At 43.7% G+C, this 15,732-nt stretch overlaps 1 protein-coding gene and 1 pseudogene across 2 annotated transcripts; one reads left to right on the forward strand and one right to left on the reverse strand.

The window, feature by feature from the left end:
- Window positions 1-493: 493 nt before the first annotated feature.
- On the forward strand, window positions 494-5,223 carry LOC144708422 (phosphoinositide binding protein). Its single transcript, XM_078581734.1, has 3 exons — window positions 494-652; window positions 1,447-1,615; window positions 2,431-5,223. Exons 1-3 carry the CDS (start codon window positions 539-541, stop codon window positions 5,106-5,108), a joined length of 2,961 nt encoding a protein of 986 aa, XP_078437860.1. The 5' UTR covers window positions 494-538; the 3' UTR covers window positions 5,109-5,223.
- Window positions 5,224-11,819: 6,596 nt separating this feature from the next.
- On the reverse strand, window positions 11,820-15,213 carry LOC144708587 (thylakoid ADP,ATP carrier protein, chloroplastic-like; annotated as a pseudogene). The gene is made up of 11 exons (XR_013582816.1): window positions 14,841-15,213; window positions 14,667-14,723; window positions 14,518-14,580; window positions 14,389-14,445; window positions 14,144-14,227; window positions 13,995-14,081; window positions 13,803-13,912; window positions 12,768-12,781; window positions 12,428-12,583; window positions 12,206-12,284; window positions 11,820-12,088 (listed from the first exon to the last, which is right to left on the reverse strand). The product of XR_013582816.1 is annotated as a thylakoid ADP,ATP carrier protein, chloroplastic-like (transcript).
- Between the last annotated feature and the right edge of the window lie 519 nt (window positions 15,214-15,732).

Consider the following 15,732-nt stretch of genomic DNA (forward strand, 5'->3'; position numbering starts at 1 on the left):
TATAATTGACTCACTTTTATGCCAAAAATAAGTGATTGTTACAACTTGATTATGTAAACATCAAAAAGAGCTGCTTCCCAGTTCATCCTTGATATAATTTATTCACTTTTGTGCCAAAATAAGTGATTTTTACAAATCCCAACAACTTGATGATGATGATTATGTAAACAGCAAAAAGAGCTGCTTCCCGGTTCATCTTTGATATAATCTATTCCCTTTTGTGCCAAAATAATTGATTTTTATAAAACCAACAACTTGATGATGATGATTGTATAAATATCAAAAAGAGCTGCTTCCCAGTTCATCCTTGATAGAATTTATTCACTTATAAGCCTGAAGTAGTGATTCTTATAATCCCAACAATTTGCAGTTGATGATTCTGTAAACATAAAAAAACTGATTCCCAGTTCATCCGTGATAGAATTTATTCACTTCGATGCCAAAAAGTAGCGATTATTATAATCCCGGAGTACTATATGATGAAGCGACCACTATTTATATAAGAGGGGGAGGAAATTTCCTCAGGGATCGTTTCAAGATGCTGGAGAAGATCGGATTGCCGGCGAAGCCCTCGATGCGAGGAAGCAATTGGGTTGTCGATGCGTCCCACTGCCAAGGATGTTCATCGCAGTTCTCATTCTTCAATCGCAAGGTCCGGGATTCTCGTCTAAAATTTCCTCCCTTCATGTCTATCGATTTACGAAAATCCCCCCCAATTTCGAATTCAATTTGGTTGATCTCTCCCGGAATCTACATTAATAAATTGGGGGATCGATTTCTTCCGACTGTTTTGCATTTTTCTCCTAACTTCTTTCAATTTTTTTCTATTCTAACCACTTTCCTGTTTCGTGATCGACAACCCAGTTGAGCTTAATGCTTACGGGGCGATTCGACGATGAACTGATGAAATTAACTCTTCAAGCTCATTCCGATTGCGTTTTGTTTTTTAACTTTTGTTATCTGTTGAACTGTGTATTACTTTGACTGGACAGATTCTCCAATTCTCTCTGCGGCTCGTCCAGGGTAGATCCCTACTTCCTCTAATCGATCCCTCCACCCCCTTTTTCGAAAAGATTGAATATTCCCTGTTTTGTGAAGAATTTAATGAGAAAGATGTAAATTAAACGGTTTGAAGTTAAGTAGAAGCTATGCTGTTTTTGAAATTTTCTCCACAAAGGTGATTAAATCAAATAATTGGGATGGTCGGGATAACCGAGAAATTCAATACATTTAATGCCTAAAAATACGGTTTGAACAGGTTTTGAACTTCCGACCTCGATGCACAGGCTAAACCTTTTGACGGATCACTCACATGAGTCATTTTTTAAGTTGTTCTTTTTATAAATAACCAATCAAAACTGTCCATTCCCGAATTACTTAATCGGCAGTTTTTTGATTTGAATAAATACATTCAAGTATTGGATTCTAACCTTTTTTTTTCTTCAGCATCACTGCCGCAGATGTGGTGGAATATTCTGCAATGGCTGTACACAGCAGAGGATGATACTGCGTGGCCAAGGAGATGCCCCTGTCCGGATTTGTGACCCTTGCAAGAAGCTTGAAGACGCAGTGCGCTTTGAATTGCGCCATGGCCACAGAAATCGAGCAGCAAAAGGTAATCTTTTTCTTGACAATTAGCTCTTTGCAGAGAAGTTTTCATTCTCAATTCGACGAAAATTTTTATGAAAGTGTTTCATTTGCTTCTCTTCAATGGAAGTTTCATTTTACCAGAATGCATTCTCATTTTTGGCCTAATTCTTCTTCTGATGGTCGATTCAACCTCTGATAAAAAAGATAGACCTTGGTTCTATTTCATCTCTTCAACAAGTTTAGTAATGTGTTGAGGATTGAGCAGGAGTGGAGAAAATCTAGAGAATGGACAAAATGAAATAGGAAGAAACTGTCACATATCCTGTCACTATGATTGAATGAAGTACATTTTACAATTGATTACAAATGCTATTCATGAAGCCAGATCGGCAGTTTTCCCTGCAAAAAGGCGCATATTTAGGGTATCGAGCCTGTCGTGACGCAATGAAGTAATCTGAATTTCAGGCCTTTTTCCATTCAAGAAACAGATCAATGATGTAATCTGAGTTTTTGTGAATAATTCACAAAATACCCTAGTAAGTCTTTTCATATTAGTGGTCAACTATACCCAAAGGAACTTTTCTTTTCTACTTTGACAATTCCATATCCTATAAATTCGGAGTTCAAAAATGCTAGCACCTCCGGGTTGGTTCAAATTTTTATTTAACATTTTTATTGCCTCTGTGCATTGTTATTTGATGCATCATTATTCTTTCTGTTGTCATTATTCCGCTATTAAGTTAACGGTTGTGGCATGTAATTAAATTTCTGCAAATTGAATGCCTTCTGACCAAGTTCATCAAACGTAAACATCACCATTTTATGTTTAATTTCTCTCAGGAAGCTTAAAACTTGATTCGATGGCTGAGGAAAAACCATCAAACCAAACTTCCCAACCAGAATCAGGCTCAAGCTCAAAAGAAACAAGTGAACTTTCCATAGCGGGCATGTTGGATGAAGTGGTGGTTCCCACAAGCTCAGAAGAGCTCCGTAAAAAGGCCATGGAAGAGAAGAACAAGTACAAGATTCTAAAAGCAGAAGGAAAGAACGAAGAAGCTCTGCGGGCTTTCAAACGAGGCAAAGAACTAGAAAGGCAAGCTCAAGCGCTGGATATTGCTTCAAGAAAAACCCACAAAAAAGCCACAGCATCATCATCATCTAACAGCTCTACAAAACCAAATCTTGGAGATCGGACAGCTGAGGATGGTCTTCTGTCTGAATTGAGAAGTCTCGGATGGGCCGACGGAGACTTGCATGATCATCATGAAAAGAAAGGGAATCAGAGTTTAGAAGGAGAGTTATCAGGGATGATGAGAGAGGTTCTCCCTCTAGATAACAGCCAGGTTCTTGCCCTCAAGAAGAAGGCTCTCATGCTTAAACGTGAAGGCAATCTTGCCGATGCAAAGGAAGAACTCAGAAAGGCCAAAGCTTTAGAAAGAGAGTTGGAGGAGCAGGCACTACTTGGTCCACCTCTTGACGAGTCGGATGACGAGCTCGCTGCCATTGTTCGCAGTTTGGATGATCAAAAGAAAGATGACGTGTTGGTAGATGATGATCATAGTCTTCCCATGAATCTGGATTTTCTCTCTCTTCCTGACGACCTTCCATTTGATGACAACTTAAACATAAACGAAGACGATATGAATGACCCGGAGATGGCAGCTGCCCTGAAATCCTTTGGCTGGAGCGAGGACGATGACGAGGTGGTACTGCCTGTCAGCAGGGAAAATCATCAAGATGAAATATTGCGGCTAAAGAGAGAGGCTCTGAAGCAGAAGCGCGCTGGCAACAAGGCCGAGGCCATGGAGTTACTCAGGAAAGCAAAACAGTATGAACAGCCCGCCACGTCAGCTCCTCTCTCTAGTACTCAAACAGTTCACAAGCCCAAGAGCAGGCTCTCTATCCAGAGAGAGCTTCTGGCAGTGAAGAAGAAGGCTCGGGCTTTGAGGAGCGAGGGGAGGTTTGATGAAGCAGAGGAAGAACTGAGTAAAGGGAAAGACCTGGAACGCCAACTTGAAGAAATGGATTCCACAAAGGCAAATACTATTCAAAAGATCCCAGAGAATTCATTCTTGGCTGAAGAAAGTGATGATGTAGAAAGCAATTTGGAAGTGACAGAGAAGGATATGGACGACCCAGCTCTTCTTTCTGCTCTCAAGAATGTGGGATGGGCAGATGAAGATGAAACTCCCCCTGTTGAAACTGTTGTAAAGATTTTCAAGTCGAAGGGCGAAATCCAGAGAGAGCTGTTGGCTATAAAGAGAAAGGCTCTTGCTCTGAGGCGGGAAGGAAAGACAAAGGAAGCAAATGAAGAGCTGGAGAAGGCAAAGCCTCTTGAAGAGCAGATCAAAGCCATGGACGAAGAGATTCTAGAGAGGGAAACAAGCACACCCCTGAAAACTAAGTCAACAGCAACTGCAGCGGATGCAGGCTCACTGTATAATCAAAGAGATGATCTGAGTTTGGCTTCTTCTTCTTCTTCTCGTTTGGGAAAGAGCCCTGTCATTAGCGAGGAGGTTCTAGAGAGAGAAATAAGCACACCACTGAAAACTAAGCCAACAGCTGCAGCAGCAAATGTGGGCTCACCTGGTTATCAAAGAGACAATCAGGGTTCAGCTTCTTCTTCTCGTTCTGGGAGGAGCCCTGCTGTTAGCGAGGAGGCTCTAGAGAGAGAAACAAGTCCACCACTAAAGACTAAGCCTACAGCGGCTGCACCATATGTGGGCTCACCGGATAATCAAAGAGGTGACCCGGGTTCAGCTTCTTCTTCGTGTTCTGGGAAGAGCCCGGCCATTAGTGAGGAGATTCTAGAGAGAGAACAGAGCCCACCTCTTAAAATTGAGTCTCTGGGTGATCAGATTCTTGACCGGAAAAGAAAGGCCTTGGCTTTGAAGAGGGAGGGGAAGTTAGCAGAAGCCCGAGAGGAATTGAGACAGGCCAAGCTCTTGGAAAAGAGCCTAGAAGACAGCCAAGAGGGCCCCACCACCTCGACGTCAGCCTCGTCCAGTGCCCCCGTCGTTCGACACGTGTCGGCCCGGGATCGCTTCAAATTGCAGCAAGAGGTCCTCTCCCACAAGCGCCTCGCTCTTAAGCTGAAGAGAGAAGGGAGAATTGAAGAATCCACTGCAGAGTCTGAGCTGGCCAAGTCTCTGGAGGCCCAGTTAGAGGAGATGGATAACAGCAAGGTCTCAAGCTCGGGCAGCGTAGATGTCAACACAACGGATGGTGCGGATCTTCTCGATCCTCAGCTGCTCTCTGCCCTCAAATCCATCGGATGGGGGGAGTCCGAAATCTACGGAAAGATAGAGCCAACATCTTCGCCGGATAAGAAAGTCAACGCCGTGTCTCAGTCAAAGGTCAAAATGGTCAACCATGATGAAAGAGTCCAGCTTGAAGCCCAGGTCAATGCTGAGAAGCGAAGGGCTGTGGGGCTTAAGCGGGCAGGGAAGCAGGCCGAGGCCTTGGAGGCATTGAGACTGGCCAAATCTCTTGAAAAGAAGCTCGCTTCCCTTGGATAATGGGTCTGATTCATACCGCGAAGCAAGCTGAGGCTCTGAGATTGGCTATTTGATTGGTCCACGTGTACCTGCTGATCATGAGGTTTCAAATAAATGAAATAAAGTTTTTTTATCATTTAATTATTTTGGAAGTCGTAAGTTTGGTTTTTTTATGGGTGCGGAAATGAAAATTATATACTAATGCCAAGGGACGGACGATGGATGACGAATAACAGTTATGTAATCCTTCCGTAATTTGTCATCACCATCATTCCTGATTGCCTGACCACTTCTCTCTCGTCCTGTCTCTCTCTCGATCTCCTGAACAGATGACCACTCATAGACATTCTGTTCGTCATTTTCCGTCATCTCGGAAGGATGACTGATGTCTAATGATGGAAATGTCCTCGTCCAGTCATCTGTTCGCCGACGTGGATGACGAGGTACGATGGACTGTTATTGAGCGGATCGTCATAATTTTTTTCGTCATCTCGGAAGGATGACTGAAGTCGAAGGACGGAAATGTCCTCGTTCAGTCATCCGTCTGCCGACATGGATGACAGGGGACAACGGACTGTTACGGAGCAGATCGTCATAATTTTTTGGGTTATAGCACGAAACATCCTAAACTATTTCAAAAATCTGAGATATATCCTAAACTTTTTTTTTGGCACGGTATATCCCAAACTCTCTAAGTCGACGATGACATATCAAGGTGATGACGTGGAATACCTCGTGGCTGCCAGGTGGATTTCCGTCCAGATTTTGACCTGGCGTAATCCACCTGGCAGCCACGATGGATCCCACATCATAACGGGGATTCCACCTGCCAAGTGTTTTCCGATAAGAGAAAGAGAGGAATTCTAGAGAGAGAGAAGGAGAGAGAGAGGCATGCTAGAGAGAGATAGAAGAGATAGAGAGGTTATAGAGAGAGAAAGAGAGGCATTCTAGAGAGAGAGAGGCACTCTATAGAGAGAGAAAAGGAGAGAGAGGCGTTCTAGAGAGACCCGACCGAATCGAATCGCGCGGGAGAGTGAGGCGTTCTTGAACAGAGACATAGACAGAGAGAGAGGGGAAGGTTATCGGCGATTGTCGTAGATATTGGAGAGAGAGAAAGAGAGTGAGAGGGGGGAGAGAGAGAAAGAGAGTGAGATTTATCAAGGGTTCAAGAGAGAGAGAGAGAGGGAGGGGAGAGGGGAGGGAGAGATTTTCTGCTCGGGGGGTTTTCAAGGGTTCAATTAGAACATATTCTAGATTCGTCGGCAGATCATGCGAGGGACGTCAAGCTCCCAATCGTTCAGAAGCATTGCGATGTGCTTGCATTGCAGAGGAATATGAATCAATGTGAACTTTCTCTTCACTCGGCAGCCAACATTGATTCAATGTGAACTTTCTCTGACGGTCACGGTGAAGATCATCATCTTTCATTTTCCCTCTCAGATTGTATTTCTCTTTCTTCCACTGAGATACGGTTACGACAGAAGTCCCTCCCGGATTGAGAATTTCTGTGCTTCCTGTAGGGTTACGATGGAGATTATCCTTCACTCTACCCTGCTTTGAACAACACTGTTCGATCCTACAGGCCATCCTTCTCTCACGAAGATCGTTTTACTCCATTTTCTTTTGATTGGGAGTTCCGCAGACAATTAATACTATTTGGAGCAGCGTCGTCTTTCTTCCCTGAATAACGGTCGACCGTGGTTCAATCTTCACAAGCCAATTTTCTGATTGCTTGCCGGCGGCGGTAACCTGGTTAAGTCAATCGACCCTTGTATTCCATCATCTGTGAAGAGCATTTGTTCAGCTTTTTTTCCCAATCGCGTTTGTGCATTCCTGCTTATCCGTGGTCATTAATTATTTATTCCGAAAGTTTTACTTTCGTTCGAGATGCAGAACGCTTTCTTTGATTAGCGAAGCTTAACGTATTGAAGGTAATCTTGTTTTGTTGAAATTTCTAATTAGGCCGAACATTGATTCATTTTTTTTGCGTTTGCGTTTGTGTTTGTGCTTTTTGGCTTATCTGTCGCCAATTGAGATGTGATAATCCCATCTTCTGTTTATGTGCGGGTGGAATTCTGCAGTCGATTTTGACAATTGCAGGGTGTTGTTTATGTCAAAGTATTATGTGTGATATGTATGCGCAATTGACAAGACGTTTGTATCTCCGTGGAATTCGTCCTCATCACATCCATGAATCATTTTCAAGTCGAAATTCGGTTCTTTTTCACCTTTCGTTAATACTTTTCTTCTTATCTCGCCTGACGTAGAGTGAATGTAAATTATGTCAGTTTCTTCCAAAACTTATCTGAGAAATGTAATTCAATTTTTCCCTCTTTGCGAAGAGAAGCTCCTCCATTTGGTTGATAAAAACTAGTCATCTCTCAGTCCTTTTCTGCCAGACTTACGATTTTGTCGTGGACTCTCCTAGGTACCCCGATGTTGAATTTTTTATTATTTTATCTTCTGGCCAGTTGATTTTCGGCTTCACTGGCTTAAGAATTTTTTATTCAAAATGGAAAGGAACATGAGATTGCATTCATGGATTAGAGGACAACGATGGAGCAATGAGAAATTGTGTCAATTGCTAGGGAAAGCAGCCGTTGACTCTAGAAATCTGATTTTTTTTCTTACCCCTTAGTCTTTTTCCTAGCTCACTGGAGATTTTTTGATGTTCCAGTTGTTGATATCAACATCTAAGATATCGGTTGTTGAGAACCAAGAAGTTGTCATCATTTCTTCTTCTTCTTCTTCATTGTCACTATTTGATATCATTATGTCAGTAATCGATACCCAGCTGTTGATATTTGATGTGAATGTGAGATATCAAATGTATGGAGAGGAAGACTGTCTGAAAACTCTCTCTCTCTTTGAAAATTTCTCTTTTCCTCTCCCCCACTATCTTTCTCTCTTTCCCTCTAAATCATCTTATTCTGCATCTCGATTTTCTTTAATTCTATTTCATTTTGTTTTAATTCTTTAAAATGTAATTCTTTTTTTCTTATTTACCTTCTAATTGAAACTTAGATTGTGAAATTTACTTATTTTTATGTTTTTACAGCTTTTCATCTTGTGAAATGAAAATATTCGAAATTGCTATTAGTTCTCCATATCTTGTGAATTGTGATCGATGTTGGCATTGTCCTCTTCGGATATTTGATATTCGTTAATTTGGCATTGTTCATGATAACAGATCAATCAACAATCATAATAATCAGATTAATATTTCTCTCTCTAAAATTTATTCATCTCTTCAAAACTCTCTCTCTCTCTCTTAAATTTACCCCTCTATCTGAAAAACTAAATTTCTTCATTTTTATTTCTTTTTACTTATTTTTAAATTTATTCTACTTCTTGATTTTGTTTTATTCTATTGCTTTTTTGTCCTAATTCTTTAAAATGTAGTTCATTTTTATTTCTTTTTACTTATTTTTTATGTTTATTTATAGTTTTTCAACTTCACATTCCAAATCATCTTCCCGGGCCGAATTTAACGTCTGACCGAATTTAAGGTCTGGTTCTTCATCGTGCAGTGGTGCTCTCCCCGACCGTGCTTCTCTTAGATTGTCTCACAAGTCAAAGTCTAATAGAATGTAAGTTTTCCCTTGATAATTTAAATATATTACACGCATCATCAGTTACTATTTTCCATTTGTTTCTTAAATAGGGCTGATGATGAGAGAAGAATGTTTGGTTCTGTTTATGATAGTGATGCTGATTCTGAATATAATCCATGTGAAGAATATGAGGAAAGTGATGTGTATGCAAGTGATCTCGATGGATACTCAAGTGAAGAATGGAATGATGAATTTGCTGACGGCCAGAGAAATAGAAAAGAACAAGTTCAGCAACAAATATTTGTTGATGGATATCTTAGTGAGTATGCTGATTCGGATGATAAGATATTAACTCCCAATGATACTGATGATGAGGGTGAAAATAGAAGGAATGTACACAGGGGCATAACGTATGATCCTAGATGCCGCATTGAGAAGATCAAATTTCAAGTAGGCATGAAATTTGAATCACCTTCTCAATTTAGGACAGCTGTGAAGAACCATGCTATATGTAATGGGTTCAACATCAGGTTTTTAAAGTCTGGTGAGCAAAAAGTTGAAGTTGTTTGCAAGAAAGATTGTCCGTGGAGGATATATGCTAGTTGGGATGGTATGAAGGAGGCTTTTGTTGTGAAGACACTAAATGATATTGATAGGTGCAGTAGGACTCCGAAGAATAGACAAGCCGATTATCATTGGATTGCAAACCACTTCTTAGAGAAAATTCGAATGAATATGAATTGGAAGGTGGTAGATATGATGCGAGAAATAAACGAACAGTTTGGAATCACAGTTTCAAAGCATACTTGTTATAGAGCTAGATCTGCGGTGTGCAAGAAGCTTGAAGGATCTTTGAATGACCATTATCACTTGCTTCCTTCTTATCTTGCTGAGTTAAAGAAGGTTTATAGGAGTAGTACTTTCGAGTTGGTGCTTGATAGAGACACTCCTGATTCTTTGGTTAGGTTTAAGAGACTCTAAATATGCTTTGATTCACTAGCAAGAGGTTTTCTTGAAGGTTGCAAAAGAGTCATTGGTTTGGATGGATGTTTTTTGAAGACCGAAATGAGAGGTCAATTGTTGAGTGCTGTGGGCAAGGATGGGAATAATCAAATGTTCCCTATTGGCTGGGCAGTGGTTGAAGGGGAAAATCAAGCTTCTTGGACTTGGTTTATTCAACTGCTAATGGAAGATTTAGGAATTTCTGATGGTCATGGTTGGACGATTATAAGCGATCAACAGAAGGTACTTAACTAACTCGTTCATAATATTATAATTCTTTGAAGTCTTATTGCTTAATGTGGAACTAATTTATTACACTAATAGCTTGATGGTCTCTTACACTGTGCAGGGGCTAGAAAATGCAGTGGCATATCTGTCACCACATGTGGAGCATAGGAATTGCGCTAGACATATTTATGCAAATTGGAAGAAGAAGGGACATTCCACTGAGACACTGAAGAACTTATTTTGGAAAGCTAAGTGTAAGACTCATCAAAATTTCCAGAGGATCAATATAGGCATAAAGAAGTTTTGCAGGGCTTACATCAATGAGTCGCCAAAATGTGAGGTGATTGATAACAATGTTTGTGAGTTCTTCAATAATTATATCATACAGTCTAGGTCAAAAACTATCATAGACATGCTAGAAGATATTAGAAGTGCTGTCATGTAGAGGATAGTTAAGAAAAGGGAGTTATTTTCTAATAGAACTGATCCATTATGCCCTCAGATAAGAGAGTTGCTGGAAGATAACAAGTTGAAGTCTAGCACATGCACCCTTAGACATGCAGGCCAATATCAATTCAAAGTTACAAACTTGGGAAACAGATTTGTGATTGATTTACGTACCAGAGCCTGTAGTTAGAGATATTGGGATATAAGGGGCATTCCATGCTCCCATGCTATTACTTGCATTCATTGGATCAAGTAGGACCGTGTCAGTTTTGTCACTGACTGGTTGAAGAAAAATGTATATCAGCTAGCTTATAGGCATGGTATCCCACCAATGAATGGAAGAAACTTGTGGTCCGAAGTTGAAGGGAACTATGTATTCCCTCCTCTCGTGAAGAAACAACCTGGAAGGCCCAAGCAAAAGAGAAGAATTGACTTCAGTGAGAAAGAACTTAATGGTCAAAGATTATCCAAGAAAGGCGTGCAGATGAGGTGCTCTCTTTGCCACTAAGTTGGCCATAATTGGAAGACATGCATGGCCATAATCGGAAGACATGCACCCAAACAAGGACACGAGCTACAGGCCCAGTACGGATTGAATTTTTTGTTGAACTTTGTTTACAGGCTTTGAAGTTTATTGAACGTAAAAGAATTAACATGTATTGATCAATCATGCAGGGATCACAAGGAGGTACAGAACCTCCACGTGTTGAAGTAGATGGCGCAAATCAACCAATGATTGATATGTATAATCAAATTTTTGAGAAGGCACAAGCGAAACTTGGTCTTAGTTTTTCAAATGTGGTGATCTTGACTATCCAACACGAAATGTAAATTTATGCCCTTAACCTTCTTCTAGTCCAAAAGTGGAGGCATCTCTTTCTCTTTTCTCTCTTCATATCGATTCCTCACATATAGTTATATCTTCATATAGGTGGAGATAGTGACAAACGTAAAGAAGAAAGCGAAAGATACAGAGAGAAAGAAGAGTTACAAAAACATTAAGAGAGAGATAAGATAAAGAAGACAGAGAAATAGTTAGAGATGAAAGATGATAGAGAGGGATATCGATAGAGACAAAGAGAGCGAGAGACAGCAGATCCTCCAAGCTAGCCTCATCCAGCTGAATTCCAATCTTCTTCTCCAAATTGAAAATGCAGTGGGAGTCAGCGTCAAGAATGATGGCGCTTCTCCAGAGGTTGAACAGAAACTTCTCATGAGCTTGATTAAGAAATTGGTCAAAACCAGTAAAGAGAGATAAATTCAATCCAGATCTCTTCAAATTTTGTTTTCCTCGATCAAGAAGATGTGGACACTGCGCCCCCTCTGGACAAGTAGAAGGGCCTCACATTGGAGGAGTTCAAGTTGACACTGTCCCTTTTAAATCTCTTATTTTTGGAATGCATCTATAATAGCAAGAGTAGGCCCCCAACTGATGACATCAATGCTTGGGTCCCCAGGCTTCCCCTCTCCCTCTCCATCTGGCTCTTTGCCTCCCATGATCTTTGGGAATTTCAATATTCTCATCCAACTTGGAGCACCACCAAAAAGAAGGAATCAAACGTTTACACACTTGGGCATAAGCCCGGCTCTAAAAATGAAAAATCTTGCAACACACGTTGGCAAAATGGACGGCTACTTATCACATAAGGCCCTCAAGTTGCGACACTTTCTCAACTAAGCATTTTGGCTCGATTCTCGTCTGTGATTCTCTGGAGCTTCTTCTGACTCATTGCTATCAGCCCTTTTACTGTGTCGAAGGCGGTCAGCTTACTGCAAGATACCACCCAACAGAAAAAAACATCAAAATATTACTTTCTGACTCCAAGATTCATATCCGCTAGTTTAATGAGGATAAACACATTCCTTATCGCATGAGCACCGGCGTACCTGCTGTTTGTCAAACTTTTGAGTGCGTTGGGCACAAACCCACTGTTCAATCCGAACACACCACCACACTCCACAATCCCTACATAGGCATAAACAAACAAACAAACAAAGAAACAACTATCCTCAGCTCTGTGAAGTGGATTCTGAGCGATAAACAGAGGCAATTCAATAGTGTTCCAAAGGCGAGACCAAGTAATGCAGAATTATGCAGAATTATTTTACCTGTGAAGGCCGCGTGAATGCTGTCATACTTCGAGCCTTTCATCTGTATCTGTCTCCTTACGATGTCCAGAGGGAAGCACATGAGTGTGGCAAGCGTTGCGGAAGCGAGGGCTATGACTAGAGAGGTTTCTGGCCTCTGTCGATACGTCTCCGGAAGTACAGATGGTCGTGCGGTGCGATGCAAAAATTTGCACTGAGTGTGCGAATTTTCGCACGCACAAAATGCCCTGTGCGGTGTGCGGTGCGCTTTTGTGCGGAAAAGCGCACCGCACAACGCACTAAATTCACACATTTAGAAGGATTTTAAAAAAAATTGTAAATGCTATTTGGAAAATAAAATAACTATATTTAATTCTTAATATAAGTGGTATAATTACTATGTTTAATTATTAATATAATTAATAATTAAAAATAATATGACGCTGCGCCGTCAGACGACGGCCCAGGGCGGCGCTGCCGCGTCGCCGGAGAAGACGGTGCCGGCGAAGGCGGCGGGGGGTGGATGGGGTGGGGGGCCGTAGGCAGTGGAGGGTGGAGAGAAGGCAGGGGGGCTGGGGGGTATGGGGGGGGGTGGTGGTGGTGTGGGGCGGTGGCCAGGGGGTGGAGGGCGGAGAGAGAGCGGCGGCCGGGGGAGGAGGACGGGAGGTGAAGGAGGCGGCGGAGGGGGGGGGGACGCAGGCAGAGGAGGGCTGGAGAGAGGGCGGCGGGGCAGGGGTGGGGAGGGGTCAGTGCGGCAGGGGAGGGGGTGGCGTGGCGGGGCAGGGGGGAAGAGGGGGGCGGCGGGGCAGGGGAGGCCGTGCGGCGGGCAGGGAGGGGGGGTGGTGCGCGGCGGGCAGGGGAGAGGGGCGCGGCGCGGGCAGGGGAGAGGGGGTGGCGCAGTAGGGCAGGGGAGGGGGGCGGGGACGACCAGAGTGGGCTAGAGGGGGAAGCCGGCGGGGGAGGCGGCCGGAGGGGGCGCATGCTAGAGGGGGGCCGGGCGATGGGGGCGCGGGCTAGAGGGGGAAGCTGGCAGTGGGCGGGGACGACTGGAGGGGCCGACGAGGGAGGGGGGGGCGCGGCGGGGCAGGGGGGAGAGGGGGGCGGCGCGGCGGGCCAGGGGAGGGGAGGGGACGACCGGCCGACGGGGAGGGGGGGAAGATTCGCACGACGTCGGATTTTCGCACCGCACCGACCCCTGTGCGGTGGGCGGTGCGATGTGCGAAAATCGTGTGCGATAATTCGCACAAACGCCCCGCACATGCGCCCAACCGCACGAGCGGGATCCGCTCGCACGGTTTGGACCATGTCTATCCGGAAGAGAGTTCTTGACCCTATTTGAAAAGCGGTGGCGGCCAAATCATGACTGTGCCTGAGAACGCCGAGAGTGGGAACGTACAGGTCAAACAAGCAGAAATTCACTGCAATGTAGGGCATGCCCACAAGGGAGGCACCAAGCCCAGAGTAGAAGGAAGCTAGTCCCTCTTCTCTCAGCATGCATAATGCCACCTGAAAGCACAGTTCAATCTCATAACTGAGTAAATCCGCCGAAAAATCAGAATATAATCTTTTTTTTAATCATGGCAGTTGCTTGAGACATTGTTCTACCTCCAGGCTATAAAGCTAGGCGCAACCTCAGAACATCCAAATTCTGTAAGATGATATGCTTGTGAGAAATCTGCCAAAAATGTGAGATTAATTCAAAAGAATACGTATTTAATTGATGCCTAGAGGCCTTACTAGAGTGGAAGTCATCTCGGCGCATGCGCCTGCAGCTAGTCTTCCAAGAATTGAAAGCTCCCCATCTGCTCCCTTGAAGAGTTTCTGAAGAACCCAATGAAGAGCAGGGGTAAACGACAGGGAATTGAAGATTTAATCTCCGCAAACAAACACAACACATAAATGAACGCTAAATTACTGAAAAAGTAAAAAAGCGTGGGCATTGTCTGCACCGCGCTGTAAGAAAACAGCAAAAGAGCGCTGACCTCGTAAATTTCATAAGAAAACAGCTGCACCGCATTGTAAAGAATAATACAGATCATCTGGACGAAAGAGAGACATCATGGGAAAATTTATAAAGTAAAAAATTGTGGGTAATTCCCGAAGGAAGCTACCTGCGGAAGATTACCCTTCCCGTAACCCTTGACACCTTCCTCCCTACCGATTAAAGAGAAAGCCTGCTACGCATTCAAGGCAGCAACGGATGAAAAATGAACCAGACGATAAACTTGCAAGATAGTTAATTAAAAGAGGCGAGGGACACCTCAAAGAAGTTAATATCCTTTGCGGTGTTTTGACCAAAATTCCGGGCGCTGTGATTCTGCAAAGTAGTAAGAACCCAAAACAAGATAAAGGGTGTTAAAAAATCCATCGAGAGGACAAGGACGAATAGGCATGATAAACAGAAGGGGGGTGCTGGAAGGTGGGTGAAGCTCACCTGCATGAGGAGCTTGATGCGATCAAGCGGCGCTGTCAACGTCAAGCAAGCGGTGCCGGCGGCAACGGCGGCCATGAAGAGGGTGGCATCCTTGGGAACCAGGGCAATCAGCGCCAGCGAGTGCTTCACGAACTTCGTCGGGGAGGGCCACACCTTGACGTCGTCCTCGAGCACAAGGGAAGTATCGTCGTCGTCAGCGCAAGGGGCGGTCAGAGCCTTTCTCCTTTGGCCCACGACGAGGGAGGTGAAACCACCTCTTCCGCCGGCCGCCGAGGCCCCGCGAGCTCTTGGCAGAACCCCCCTCTTACTCTCTTTCTCTCTCTCCAATATCTACAACGATCGCCGATAACCTTCCCCTCTCTCTCTGTCTATGTCTCTGTTCAAGAACGCCTCACTCTCCCGCGCGATTCAATTCGGTCGGGTCTCTCTAGAACGTCTCTCTCTCTCTCTCTTTCTCTCTCTCTCTCTAGAACCTCTCTCTTTCTCCTTCTCTCTCTCTCTACCACACCTCTCTCTCTCCTTCTCTCTCTCTCTAGCACGTCTCTCTCTCTCCTTCTCTCTCTAGAATGCCTCTCTCTCTTATCGGAAAACACTTGGCAGGTGGAATCCCCGTTATGACGTGGGATCCATCGTGGCTGCCAGGTGGATTACGCCAGGTCAAAATCTGGCCGGAAATCCACCTGGCAGCCACGAGGGATTCCACGTCATCACTGGGATATGTCGTCGTCGACTTAGAGAGTTTGGGATATACCTCGCCAAAAAAAATTTTTAGGATATATCTCAGATTTTTGAAATAGTTTAGGATATTTCGTGCTATTAACCCTAATTTTTTTGTCATCTCGGAAGAATGACTGATGTCTAATGACGGAAATGTCCTCGTCCAGTCATCCGT

This window comes from Wolffia australiana, chromosome 10 (genome assembly GCF_029677425.1).
Source record: "Wolffia australiana isolate 7733 chromosome 10, ASM2967742v1".
Lineage (NCBI taxonomy): Eukaryota > Viridiplantae > Streptophyta > Magnoliopsida > Alismatales > Araceae > Wolffia > Wolffia australiana.

Coding starts and splice junctions, on each gene's coding strand:
- LOC144708422 (XM_078581734.1), top strand. CDS start 539: ATGCTGGAGAAGATCGGATTGCCGGCGAAGCCCTCGATGCGAGGAAGC. Junction 653..1,446: donor TCTCATTCTTCAATCGCAAG/GTCCGGGATTCT, acceptor TTTTTTCTTCAG/CATCACTGCCGCAGATGTGG. Junction 1,616..2,430: donor CAGAAATCGAGCAGCAAAAG/GTAATCTTTTTC, acceptor AATTTCTCTCAG/GAAGCTTAAAACTTGATTCG.